This window comes from Phacochoerus africanus, chromosome 1 (assembly GCF_016906955.1).
Source record: "Phacochoerus africanus isolate WHEZ1 chromosome 1, ROS_Pafr_v1, whole genome shotgun sequence".
NCBI classification, from domain to species: domain Eukaryota; kingdom Metazoa; phylum Chordata; class Mammalia; order Artiodactyla; family Suidae; genus Phacochoerus; species Phacochoerus africanus.
This window is the reverse complement of record NC_062544.1, coordinates 27,982,688-27,995,281: the sequence shown is the minus strand read 5'-3', so window position 1 is coordinate 27,995,281 and position 12,594 is coordinate 27,982,688. Positions and strand designations below refer to the sequence as shown.

The 12,594-nt window shown below is 40.4% G+C and overlaps 1 protein-coding gene across 2 annotated transcripts in view; it reads left to right on the top strand.

The window, feature by feature from the left end:
- Window positions 1–12,594, top strand: part of UBTD2 (ubiquitin domain containing 2) — a 73,919-nt gene extending 61,325 nt beyond the window's left edge. For both annotated transcript variants that reach the window (XM_047788599.1, XM_047788615.1), the window contains exon 3: window positions 10,079–12,594. In XM_047788599.1, coding sequence (XP_047644555.1) covers window positions 10,079–10,476 — 398 coding nt within the window. In that variant the 3' untranslated portion in view covers window positions 10,477–12,594. The remainder of the gene's footprint in view (window positions 1–10,078) is intronic.

The following is a 12,594-nucleotide window of genomic DNA, read 5'->3' as shown; positions in this document are numbered from 1 at the left end:
CCCACTGAGCCAGGCCAGGGATCAAACCCATGTCCTCATGGATCCAGATTCATTAACCACTGAGCCACAACAGGAACTCCAAACTTATTTTTTAATCACTTTCAAAATACAGGTAGGAAAGGAGGTGCCCAGTATTTTTTCCCCTTATCTTTTATCTCAAAATATAGCAAATGTGAATACATTAAATTATGTATAATGCAGTTTAAGCTTTTTAAAACTAAGGCACTTATAAATAAAGCGTTTCTGTGTATAGGGAGCCAAAATGGTGAAAAGAACATCTGGACTGAGAATCAGAAATACTATCAGCTCATGTTTTGAATTGATATTATTGAATTCTCATGCCTATAATAATCACTTCCAAAAATCCCTGTTTTATTTTTTTAATTAATTTTTTATTAAGGTATAGTTGATTTATAATGTGCTAGTTTCTGTTGTACAGCAAAGTGGTTTGGTTATATACACACATTCTCTTTTTTTTAAATATTCCTTTCCATTATGGTTTACCCCAGATTTGACGCAGTTCCCTGTGCTATACAGTAGAACCTTATTGTCTCTCCATTCTAAATGTAATAGTTTGCATCTACTACTCACAACTCCTGAAACACCCCTCTCCCTCCCCCCTTCCTCATCCCCTTTGGCAACCACAAGTCTGTTATCCATGTCTGTGAGTCTGCTTCTGTCTTGTAGATAGGTTCATTCGTGTAGTGCTTTAGATTCTACATATAAATGATATCATATGGTATTTGTCTTTCTCTTTCTGACTGACTTCACTTAGTATGAGAATCTAGTTGCATCCATGTTGCTGCAGATGGCATCATTTCATTCTTTTTTGTGGCTGAGTAGTATTCCATTGTGTGTATGTACCACACCTTCTTAATCCCTTCTTCTGTTGATGGCCATTTAGGTTGTTTCCAAGTCTTGGCTGTTGCGAATAGTGCCGCAATGAACATAGGGGTGCATGTATCCCTTTGAATCATTGTTTGTCCAGGTATATGCCCAGGAGTGAGGTTGCTGGAACATAAGATAATTCTATTTTTAATTTTCTAAGAAACCTCCATACTGCAAAAATATCCATTTTAAACAGATGAGAGAACTGAAGCATAGAGAGGTTATGTCATTTTTCTGATATAGAAGACATGAAATTTAAATTTGAACACAAGTTCTAAATCTAACAGTAACTAGAACAGCTAAATTACAAAGTCAAGTCATTTTATATGTGTTTTCTATAAAGTGAATATGCAAGTAATCTTCAATGTTAATTCCATGTCTACCACTTTAGGTCCCTCTCACACTATATAGAATACTTTAAAATGATATACTTCTATTAATACTAAAGAGAAACAAGTGGATCCTCTGAGACATGGACAGGCAGAAATATGTATGTGTAGGCTTTGTTTCCTCTTCCTCTTAAGTGTATTAGAGGCCCATTAAGGAGGAAGCCATGAGGGAGTTTCCATCCTGGCATAGTGGAGACGAATCCAACTAGTATCCATGGGGATGTGGATTCTATCCCTAGCCTTGCTCAGCGGATCGGGGATCCAGTGTTGCCGTGAGCCGTGGTATAGGTCACAGACGTGGCTCAGATCCCACATTGCTGTGGCTGTGGTGTAAGCCAGCAGCTGCAGCTCCCAGTCAACTCCTAGGAACTTCCATATGAAGGAAGCCATGAATTCTGCTTCTTTTTAAGGTCCCTGTAAGAATCTGTCATTTAGTAAACTTAATTCATGAACCTAAAGCTTAAAAACAAAAGCATGAAGATTGCATATACATGAGAGACAGGATTTTTACCAGACTTGTGTTTAGAAATGAAATGATGTCTTAATAAAGAATCTGATGACTATAGTTCTTGCTGTGGTGTAGCCAGTTAAGGATCTAGTATGTCTCCTAGGTGGCTCAGGTTCAACCCCTGGCCCAGCACAGTGGGTTAAGGATCCAGTGTTGCTGCACCCGTGACATAGGTCGAAGCTGCAGCTCCAATTCAATCCGTGGTGTGTCAAAAAAAAAAAAAAAAAATCCGATGACCAATTAATGATAAATTAAATGTTATATCCTTTCCTTCTCTCTATCCTCAAAGAAATAAGAATGATTTGGAGTTATACAATAGAGATTTATCCACACCTCAGCTGCTGTCACATTTTTCATCAAACTGAGCAAAAAAGGCCCTAAAATAGCTGAAGTGGGAGTTTGTCCCTGAGTCAGTAGGCTTGTCTCTGAAGAAGACCTCCTTTGCCTTTCTGGGTGCTGGGGTGGAGGGAAAGCAGCGTTTCCAGTGTGGTCCCAGGGAATGTACTGCATCAACCTCAGCTTCTCTAAAGTCAGGGAGTTCCTATCATGCCTCAGTGGTAACGGATCTGACTAGTATCCATGAGGATGCGGGTTTGATCCCTAGCTTTGCTCAGTGGGTTAAGGATCCAGCATTGCCATGAGCTGTGGTGTAGGTCGCAGTCACAGCTCAGATCCTGAGTTGCTGTGGCTGTGGTGTAGGCCAGCAGCTGCAGCTTTTGATTTGACCCCTAACCTGGGAACCTCCATATGCCATGTGTGCGGCCATAAAAGACCAAAAAGAAAACAACATAAAGCCAGGTCAGCTAAATAAACCAGTGTCCAAGTGCTACTAGTCTGTTCTTCTGTCCCTTTTAAAGAGCTGGAATTAAAGGTTGGTGTCCCCTTAGAAATGAGGCCAGATGTTATTTAAGCTCTTAATCATGGTCCAACCATCATATGAATTCAGTAATTCACCCAAACTAAATCCACTTTTCGCTGGGTCTTGCTAGAAGAGATAATAGACTTGTGTTTCTAGTGCCAGTCTTAAGAACAAGTTCAGTGGGATGAAATAGCTGAACCTGCTTCTCCTAAAGCCTGACTACCAGACTTCAGCTTAATATAATTCCCAGCAAAGTGTTTGCACGAGTGAGCCTATAATTTGTTAGTCCTAAAATACTGCTCATAATATCTGAATGAAGGGTGACCTTGATGGCCCTTTTGACATTATTGTGAAGTTTCTACGGAACCTCATGAAGCATAAAGCAGTGGACCCAAACATTATGAAACTTTGATCCTGGAGTTCCTGTTGTGGTCGGTGGAAAATGAATCTGACTAGTACCCATGAGGACGCAGGTTCAATCCCTGGCCTCGCTCAGTGGGTTAAGGATTCAGCATTGCTGTGGCTGTGGTATAGGCCAGCAGCTACAGCTCTGCTTTAGCCCCTAGCCTGGGAACCTCCATATGCCACAAGTATGGCCCTAAAAAGACCAAAAAAGAAAAAAAAAGAAACTTTGATCCTTTGTGATATTGCTGTTGATGAACTCTCCTCCATAAGTCTGGTTCTAAGATTTTAAAATTTGTCTAAGAAGGGAAGGGACCTTTTTTTTTTTTTTTTTTAACTGTTTTCTATGGACGTATTATATGTACTAGTCAGTTTTGCACGTGCTTTATTATTTAATCCTTACAGCAGCTTTGTGAGGTTGATACTATAGTCCTTGAGGAAACAGACTTTTTCTAAGATTAGGATCTAAATTAAAATTTGGATGTGGGTGGCTCTAAAGCCACTATTTCTTCTATCAGATTCACTGCTTCTGCAGGCTTCTGTTCCTCTGTGAGGCTCAACAGTGGGCTTCCTGAATCATAGGCCTAACCCACTGTTTGTTTCCTTCCCATTCTTTGTGTTACTTCAGTGTTTTTGTCCTTTTTAGCTGTGTTCCAACTGACTCAAGTGTTTAGGTCTTCAGTTGCCTTAGGAAGTCATGTTTTTTGAAATGTGGAGGAGCTCATGCCTTCTGGGTCAGTTAGAAAAGTGAAATCAAGAGTAGAGTCATCATTTCTCATCCTTGGAAGAGACATCTCTCTCACACACACACACACACACACACACACACACACACACAGCAATGTGATAAAAAGCCTTGCAGCTCTAGGACATTGCTTTCCTAATTTCTGAATTAATTTCAGGAGGGCAGATCCTGTATCAGATTGCCGTTTTAAAATATCTGTTTTAAATATTACATTTTTTCAACTGTTGAGATACATTGAAGAACACTAAAACAATACATGTTTAGGATTCTTTTTTTTTAATTAATATATAGTTGATCTACAGTGTTCTATCAATTTCTGCTGTACAGAAAAGTGACCCAGGCATGCATACATACACACACACACACATATATACATTCTTTTTCTCATCTTATATCATGTTCTATCACAAGTGATTGGATATAGTTCCCTGTGCTTATCAGTCTAAATGTAGTAATTTGCATCTGCTAACCCCAAAATCCCAGTCCATCCCACTCCGTTCCTCTCCTCGTTGGCAACCACAAGTCCTAAACAGCACATAATTAAAGTGTGCAGTTTTTCGTTTTTGTTTTTGTGGCTGAACTTACAGCATGTGGAAGTTCCTGGTCCAGAGATCAGATCTGCGCCACAGCAGTGACAATGCCAAATGCTTAACTCACTGAGCCACCAGGGAGTTCCTCAAATGTACAGTTTGAAAAAGCTTCCTACCATGGGGAGCTTTGACGTGTGAACACCTAGGAAGACAATCACCACAATTAAGATAATGTTTTTTCATATCCTCAAGTTTCCGTATGTAAAAAGTGATTTTTTCATGTTCTTTTTTTTTTTTACTATTATTCAAATGAATTTATCACATCTGTAGTTGTATAATGATCACAGCAATCTGATTTCACAGGATTTCCATCCCATAGCCCAAGCACATCCCTCCCACCCCGCAAACTGTCTCCTCTGGAGACCATAAGTTTTTCAATGTCTGTGAGTCAGCACCTGTTCTGCAAAGAAGTTCAGTCTGTCCTTTTTTCAGCTTCCACACGTTAGTGAAAGCATTTGATGTTGGTGTCTCATTGTATGGCTGACTTCATAAAAAGTGATTTTTAACTTTTACAAATTTGTTCGTGTAGCTCTGCAAGTCTTGAGTGGTAAAAATTTTAAACCTGAGATGTTTTATAGGAGTGAACATAGAGGGAAAACCAGTGAGGCCTTTGATTGCTTAAAAAACAACAACAACAAAACTTCTTTTTAACCTAAAAGGTGACTTGAGAAAGAGTGAAGTGTTAGACTTTCTGGCATTTAGTAAAGCTCTTTTTATTATTTGGTTTAAAATTTAGTCTTTTCTTTGGAATTTTCTCATGGAATATTTTGAAATATAATTTAAAACAGCCAAAGGAAAACATCTGAGACAGTTCGTCCAGATAGAAGAGAAATAAACACAACTTCAAAAAAATTACATGTGAAATCAGAACAGAAGGTAGTCTTGGCAGCTTTCTTCCTACCATGGGGAGCTTTCAGGGCTTCCTGACCAGAGGAGGGAGTGGCCTGGCCGTCATTTATCCTGGTGGCCATCTGTTTCTGTTGGGACTCGGCACCTGTATATAAAGGGTTTTTGAAGAGAAGGGGAAGAAGACAAGTGTACTTCAACAGCGGATGTTTGGTGAGCACTGTGGGCAAGCCTGGCTAGCACGTCCTTAGACCTGGTGCAGCGTCATTAGGTGAACTGCAACATCAAGGGACAGTGGGTAATGATTCAAACCCTTTGTACATTCCCAATACACCCGTAGCTGGAAGTGAGTTCAGAAAGGTAGAAAAATCCTCATGTTATGAAAACTTACAGAATGCTTCCTTCCCTTTTGTGTGTAAACACAGGGTTTCTTTAAGCAAAACTCTCCATCTTGTAACCATGCCCTGGTTTTTGTTTTGTTTTGGTTTTTGGTTTTTTTTGCATATTCCTCTCAAAGATCATAGATGAGACAGTGGCAGTAATAGGTCCATTTTAACACTACATGTGGTAGCCTCACAGCACTGAAACCTCTTAGTTACCACTTCCTTTTGCCTCATCTTCCAGACCCTTCTTTGACCTGTCACTAACATCACTGGCAAATATATTGTTGGGCTGCATTTGGAGTGTCTGTTTCTTGCTCCTTGTGATTCATGTTTGGCTTCCCATCCCTCTTGTATTTGTCCTCTGCCTTTGTCCCAGCACATTTCCTCTTTCCCATTAACTGCATTATTACCCGGGAGTCTTGTAAAGCGGTCACAAGCCCTATAGCCTTATCCCTGTGTTACACATTGATTTCTTCAGGAATCAGATGATTTTACCCTATTACTTACTACCTCTGACCCTGGACAAGTTACCTCTCTCTGCTTTAATTTTCCTGTTTGTAAAATGAGTGCTAAACACCTACCTTAGAGGGCTCTTGTGAGGATAAATGTTAACGTGTGTAAAGAACTTAAAGCCAGTAACCCCTTTTTAGTGTTTGCTTTTATGGTTTAAACTTGTACATTCGAGACTATGACATAGCAAACCGCTTCGGTATCTTCGGTTACCTTGAGATAATTCAATTGAAGTGTCTCCCCGAACCTGAAGCAGTTAAGAAACTGGGCACAGAATCTTGTGGCCCTAAGTCCTCTGACACTCTGGTTTCCTAGTTAGGTGGTTCTCTTTTCCTAACCTCTCCTTAGGACCTGCTGGTTACCACTCATTCTCTCCGATCTCTTTCTTTCTATTGCTAGTCAGTCACTTTAGCAGCTCCCCTTGATTCCAGTCACTCACTCTCCATTCACACTTGTGACATAATAATCTTTAAGCTTTGTCTTGTTCACAGGCGTAACCCTAGCCCCTGAAACATTGCTTGGCGTGGGGTAGGCACTCAGTATTTGATGGAGAAACACATGTGCCTCTACGAGCCTCCTCTAGAAGTTCCCCATAGTGTTGAGTCTAAACTCTGGAACTCTTCGGTGAGGTTTTCACTATTGCTATCTGTTCAGTAATTTCACAGCACTGATTCTGTATCCCACCTCTGCAGAGCCACTTGTTATTCCCTGCTTATTTTGTATTAATTCTTGTTTCCGTATTCCTGTTTCTTGGGATGCCCTTCATTTGTATTCTGTGTCATGCCCAGAGCATACTGCTTTACAGAATTTTTCCTTCTTGGCTCTACCAACTCTAGTCTCATTTCTGTTGTCTGATATCTCAGCTCCCATGTTTGATTTTTCAATGTATTTGTTTTTAAATCTTCGATGGGTATGCTGTGTCTGCTCACCTTGATCATAAGCTCCTGGGGGTCAAGGACAGTCTCGGCTGTCTTGTGACCTCTGCTCAGTGCCAGTGACATACCTACACACTTCCAGGTATTTAGTAAATGTTCACGTAACGGTTCTGTGGAACATGAGAATTGTTTTCCAGTGATCCCTGTGAAGTCCCAAAGAGAGTGTGTGATAGAGCCCACTATTAGCAGAGCAGTTTTGTCCTGAATAAAGAGATGTGGGGCCTTAAATGTGGAGGATTTGGGAGTATATTTTTCAAAAGAGTTCAGGCCTACAGAGGAATCATTCTTCTCTGAATAGGTAATTCTATGGGTAATATTCAGCTCTGGGGTATATTGATTATTTTTATTGATACTCTCTGGTCCCATATATTTAATTTGGAGAGAGGGTAACCCATTAAACTGTAACCTAAAAATGTGATTAAATCATATTTGACTTCATGGCCTGAATTTTTACCGTTTAGATTTTAGTTTAAAACTAGGGCATGTTTATAACTTAGATTACAGTATAACTTGACAGACAGAAGTGAGGAAAGGAGTAAGCCAGAAAACTTCATGTTAAATGTGACCTTTCCCCAGTACATTGGAATATTGGTGCTTCTAAGCAATACAGGGATAGCTTATTCCTAGCATCATGGATATGAGGCTGCCTGAGCTGGACTAAGAAGATATGCCACGTAGCTGTACCTCTTCCATGGAGTTTTTATTCTCATCCATTTGAGCTCTGAAAACTGAACCCCTGACTTTCTGGGCTGAAGACTCAGCTATCCGTTGTGTTGAAAGAGTGAGTATTCAGATCTAGGAAGAGGCAAAGTGCCTGTAAGGTGGTACAGGCATGCATTACAGTTTTAGCACCGCACAGGAGGCTGCCATGGTACCTTGTCCTAGTTTCTAGGGATGCTGAAAGTGTAGGCTGACCTTTAGTCAAGACTTTATTCTGCCTACAGCGTTTTGGTGTGCAGTCCTATTTTCTACCTGATGTGATGCATGAAGATGAAGCAGAATGTGTAAACCTGGAAACTGCTTTAGAGGTCTTTTTTATCCTGCCTTATTTTGCTAATTGAGAAAAGTACTGCAGGTGAAAGAAGGTTGCTTACTGTTGCTTCTAGTTAGTAACAAGGCTGGCAATATCATCTTGGCCTCCTGATTCCAAAGGTAATGATTTGGAACGGCGCCTCTGCGAGAGAATGTGATTCTAGCAGAACAGGAATGTAAATGTGCTCTTGTACCTACCGGGCTGACACTGCTGACCCCCAATATTAGTGGGCTACATATCTGAAGGGTTTTCCTGAGAGGAGTACTGAGTCTGTAGTGAACTCTCCACCTTCTCTTGCCCGCTTTTCCTAATGGTCAGCCTAGCTGAAAGACACTGGTAGGTTTCTTTGCCTCAGGCTGTGTCAAGTATATAAACAGTGAAGTTTGCACAGCTGACTATTTATAAATTGGTACTGTGGTATGATGGTTACTGGTGTAGGAAATTGCCAGTGATCACAACTGTGCTTGAAGCATATCCATCTCTGTAATGTCATAACAGGGTTCAGATTCATTGGTGACCCACACAGAGGCTGAAATTACCTTTAAACACAGAGGAAAGGGGAAAGTCATGTGTGCTAATGCTTGGTGACTGAGTTCTCTCCAGCCCATCTTGTGTAAGTTAGAAGGCTGGCCCAATTCCGTCCAAATGTTCCAGTCTCATTTGGGATGCCTTGGACCTTCAGTCTGTTGATGGTGACCACAGAAACCAGTTTATTAGCTCATTTGCTCATTGGTAATCACTCCTCAGTGTCCCACTCCTCATAGTCATTAGCCTGTGTATGACTGTTTTGAGTATGGTAGATAGATGTTTTGATTTTTCACCAAATTGATAATCAGCTAACATTGATGTTCCAGTTGGAGTGAAGGACACATTATGAATAACCTTACAGTAAAGTGTTCATTAAGTAGCTTAAGTTGCCCAAGGGAAGCTCTGATAATTACAGTGCAGTTTATGCTTTATAAAGAAATTAGTCATCAATACCTTCTTTTAAGCCAGAAACACTTTCCTCCCCCTCCCCTGAGCTAGCAGGTTATAAACTTCCTGCCACCTTACCTTTGCTCTTCCTTTTTAACCCATAGTTTTTGTAGCAGATTGTCTAATTAGGCTTAAATAAAACATCTCAGTCATTTCTGTGGTAGCTGTGCTGGTGAGGTCCATAAGCCACAAGCCAGAGACAGATGGTAAGCATGTCATCCAAAGTTTGTGCTCTCTCTGGACTGAGGACTTCTGGCGAAGTACTTCAACCTCGGAAGTCTAGGTAGGCACTGAGAAGACCGCTCTGGAATACTACGTGGAGAACTGAGCTTGGGAATCTGGGTTTTTGCCTTTTTTTTTTTTTTTTTTTAAGTTTAGCTGATTCATTTCTTAAAAAGATCTGCCAGTGCAATTTGAACCTCTCCTTAATTTGGTCTAAATGCTGATAATACTAGTTAATTGGAATTTTGTGTGCTTTCTTTTCCTTTATCTTCTTTTTTTTCCCTTGGGCCGCTCCCGAGGCATATGGAGATTCCCAAGCTAGGGGTCGAATTGGAACTGTAGCCGCCGGCCTACGCCAGAGCCACAGCAACGTGGGATCCGAGCATCATCTGCAACCTACACCACAGCTCATGGTAACGCCGGATCCTTAACCCCTGAGCAAGGCCAGGGATCGAACCCGCAACCTCATGGTTCCTAGTCAGATTCGTTAACCACTGAGCCACGACGGGAACTCCCTCTTTTCCTTTATCTTTTAATAAAAGTGTGCATTAGTTACGAAATGGCTTAGAAGAAGTGAGGGTGAGGAGCTAGGGTCCTGGTTAATGTAAAATTCAACACTCAAATAATTGGTCATGGGCCTTGATAATCATTGATGGTCAGCTGACAGAGGTTGGCCTTGCTTTACATTTTTTTCTCTATAGTAGCAAGCTAGCAAGAGGAGTTTGAGCATTTTACAAGATGTAAAGAAAAATGCATTCATTTAAAGTCTTTTTCCTGTCTTCTCTTTCTGCAGGTGCACTTACAGAGTGCTATGATGAACTGGGGAATAGATACCAGCTTCCAGTCTATTGCTTGGCACCACCAATCAACATGATAGAGGAAAAGAGCGACATAGAGACTCTGGATATTCCTGACCCACCACCCAATTCTGGATATGAATCTCAGCTCCGTTTGCGCCTTTCCACTGGCAAAGACCTCAAACTTGTGGTCCGCAGCACAGACACAGTGTACCACATGAAGAGGCGGCTACATGCAGCGGAAGGAGTGGAGCCGGCTAGTCAGCGGTGGTTCTTTTCTGGCAGACCTCTCACCGACAAAATGAAGTTGGAAGAGCTAAAGATCCCAAAGGACTATGTTGTACAGGTTATAATGAGCCAACCTCTGCAAAGCCCGACACCAGTTGAGAACTGAACTGGTCCTGTTGGCTGTCCCCAGCTCCCTCCCGCTCCTTTTTATTGTTGTTATTGTTTCCTACTCTACGCGTGAAATTTATTTTCACTGCTCTGAATTCCGTATGAATGGATTTAGTTCTGAGGAATTACCAGTGAAAAATTCCATCTGTGATGGAGACCAACAAAAATAATTAATAAAACACAAAGAGCCAGCCTTTGAGACTCATGTAATTACAGTTTCTAATTCGAGAGGCAGTTAAGAAATAGATAACCATTTATTTTAAAATACCCAGCAACCGTGTAATGGCTATACGTAAATGATCCGGACTGTAAATAGAGCAGTGCATCCATGAAGAACAGCACCAAGCACCTTGTGAATACAGAATTCTTAAAACACATCAAATACGATTCCCAGAAATCAGAACAGTTATAAAACTTGAGCTTTTTAAAATGGAAACTGAAAAGAGCAGTATTTGAGGTTCGCTTCTTTTCTGATCTGAATACTTTGCTCACTCAATATTTAGCCATAAAGGAGTAGAGAATGGTAAATTGTGTTTCAGTATTGCTTTCCCTGTCCCCATATGTTCAGCTCCTTATTTACATTCACACTAAATTTCGGTGCCTTCCAGCACGTTGGTGGCAGGCACTTTTCTGGAACACTAGGCAATAATTTAGTCAATGCATTCAGAGCTCAGATTTTCAACTGAAACTTAGGTGAAAAGGCTCTTGTCCTCTTGCTGCATAGGTACTTTGAAATGTCTATATAACGAAGCTGTTTTCATATCCAGGCTTTAGAAAGTCGTTACTATATAATACCTTTATTGATCTACCTACTCTGCTTAGGACTTTTCAGAGCTAACTGTGCCCCCAAATGCATGGAAACTAGGCCAGGGAATGTAAGGGGTCAAGTATAGCTGTTCCCACTGTTGGATAATGAATTATCTCCCCTAGTTTGCAAGGAGGGTGTAAGGAAAACCCAATCTAGCTGTGCCTGGGAGAATTGTGCCTATGTTCGACCTCTTAGAAAGAATTTCAGCTTATAATTTACTAGTGCGAAAGATTTACTGACGTCACTTAAACATTGGCAGTGAGACCAAATGATGATCTATTGCTTTTCCTACTCTAGCGCTCCCCACAGCTTGCTGTTACCCCTAGTTGTGGAGGATGAGTGTTTTCCCCTCACCTTACCTAGCAGAGAGGCAACTTAAGAAGCATCTGCAGATTAGAGGACTGACACATTCAGGGAGATAACCTGATTCTTCTCTACTGTGACTGGAATAAAGATGCCAAGGATTATATTTAATTTGGAACCCTTTTAAAGTTGGTTCCTTAAGTGAAGAGGGGGCTACTGCGTGATCTCTGGACCCCTGAGAGTCTACGAGATGGAAAAGTAGGGGGAAGAAGGCACTTAGGTTGTTCTCAAATGGGAAGTAAACCTCCACACCTGTTTTGTATGTGAAGCACCATCATTAATTTTAATGGCAAAATGAAACTGCTATTTAGTTTAAATGTAATGTTTAAAATGGTATTACATTTCCTATAGCCTGATTAGACATAATATCTATAATTGTAACATTATGTTTCTGAGAGCTTTAACTACTTCTCTTTTTTATGCCATCATCTTAATGATTATGGTTACATTTAATTTAGGTTTGCTGATAACTGAATCTTAAATTCAAGAGGAGACAGCAGCATTAATTCCAAAGGAGTATTTCTATATATGGAGGTAGAGGTATGTGAGGGTATTTGAGTGCAATGCACCTGTCGCCAGAAAGTTTCTTTGTTGCGTGCCATGTTGAATAGCAACATCTTTCAGAGTTTGTCAACTGGAGGGGAAAAGAGTGTTCAAATCTATTTTTCTCAAGTACATTTGGTGATATCATAATCATCTATGGTTGGTAAGAGGGTTTTTTTGTTTGTTGAGAATTTGAGCTCTCTTAAGAGTTTATTTTATTTTAAAGGAACATATACTTTGAATAACAATTTTCTGGGCATGTTTAACTAACCTAGATGAGAAAACCATGGTGCTGTTTAATTGTAAATAGATTGTTATAAGATTGGACCAATACTTGATGTGTACAATTTTAGTATGTAGGGTTTTTGTGCTTTTTTAAAAAAAAAAAAAAAGTTCAATTTT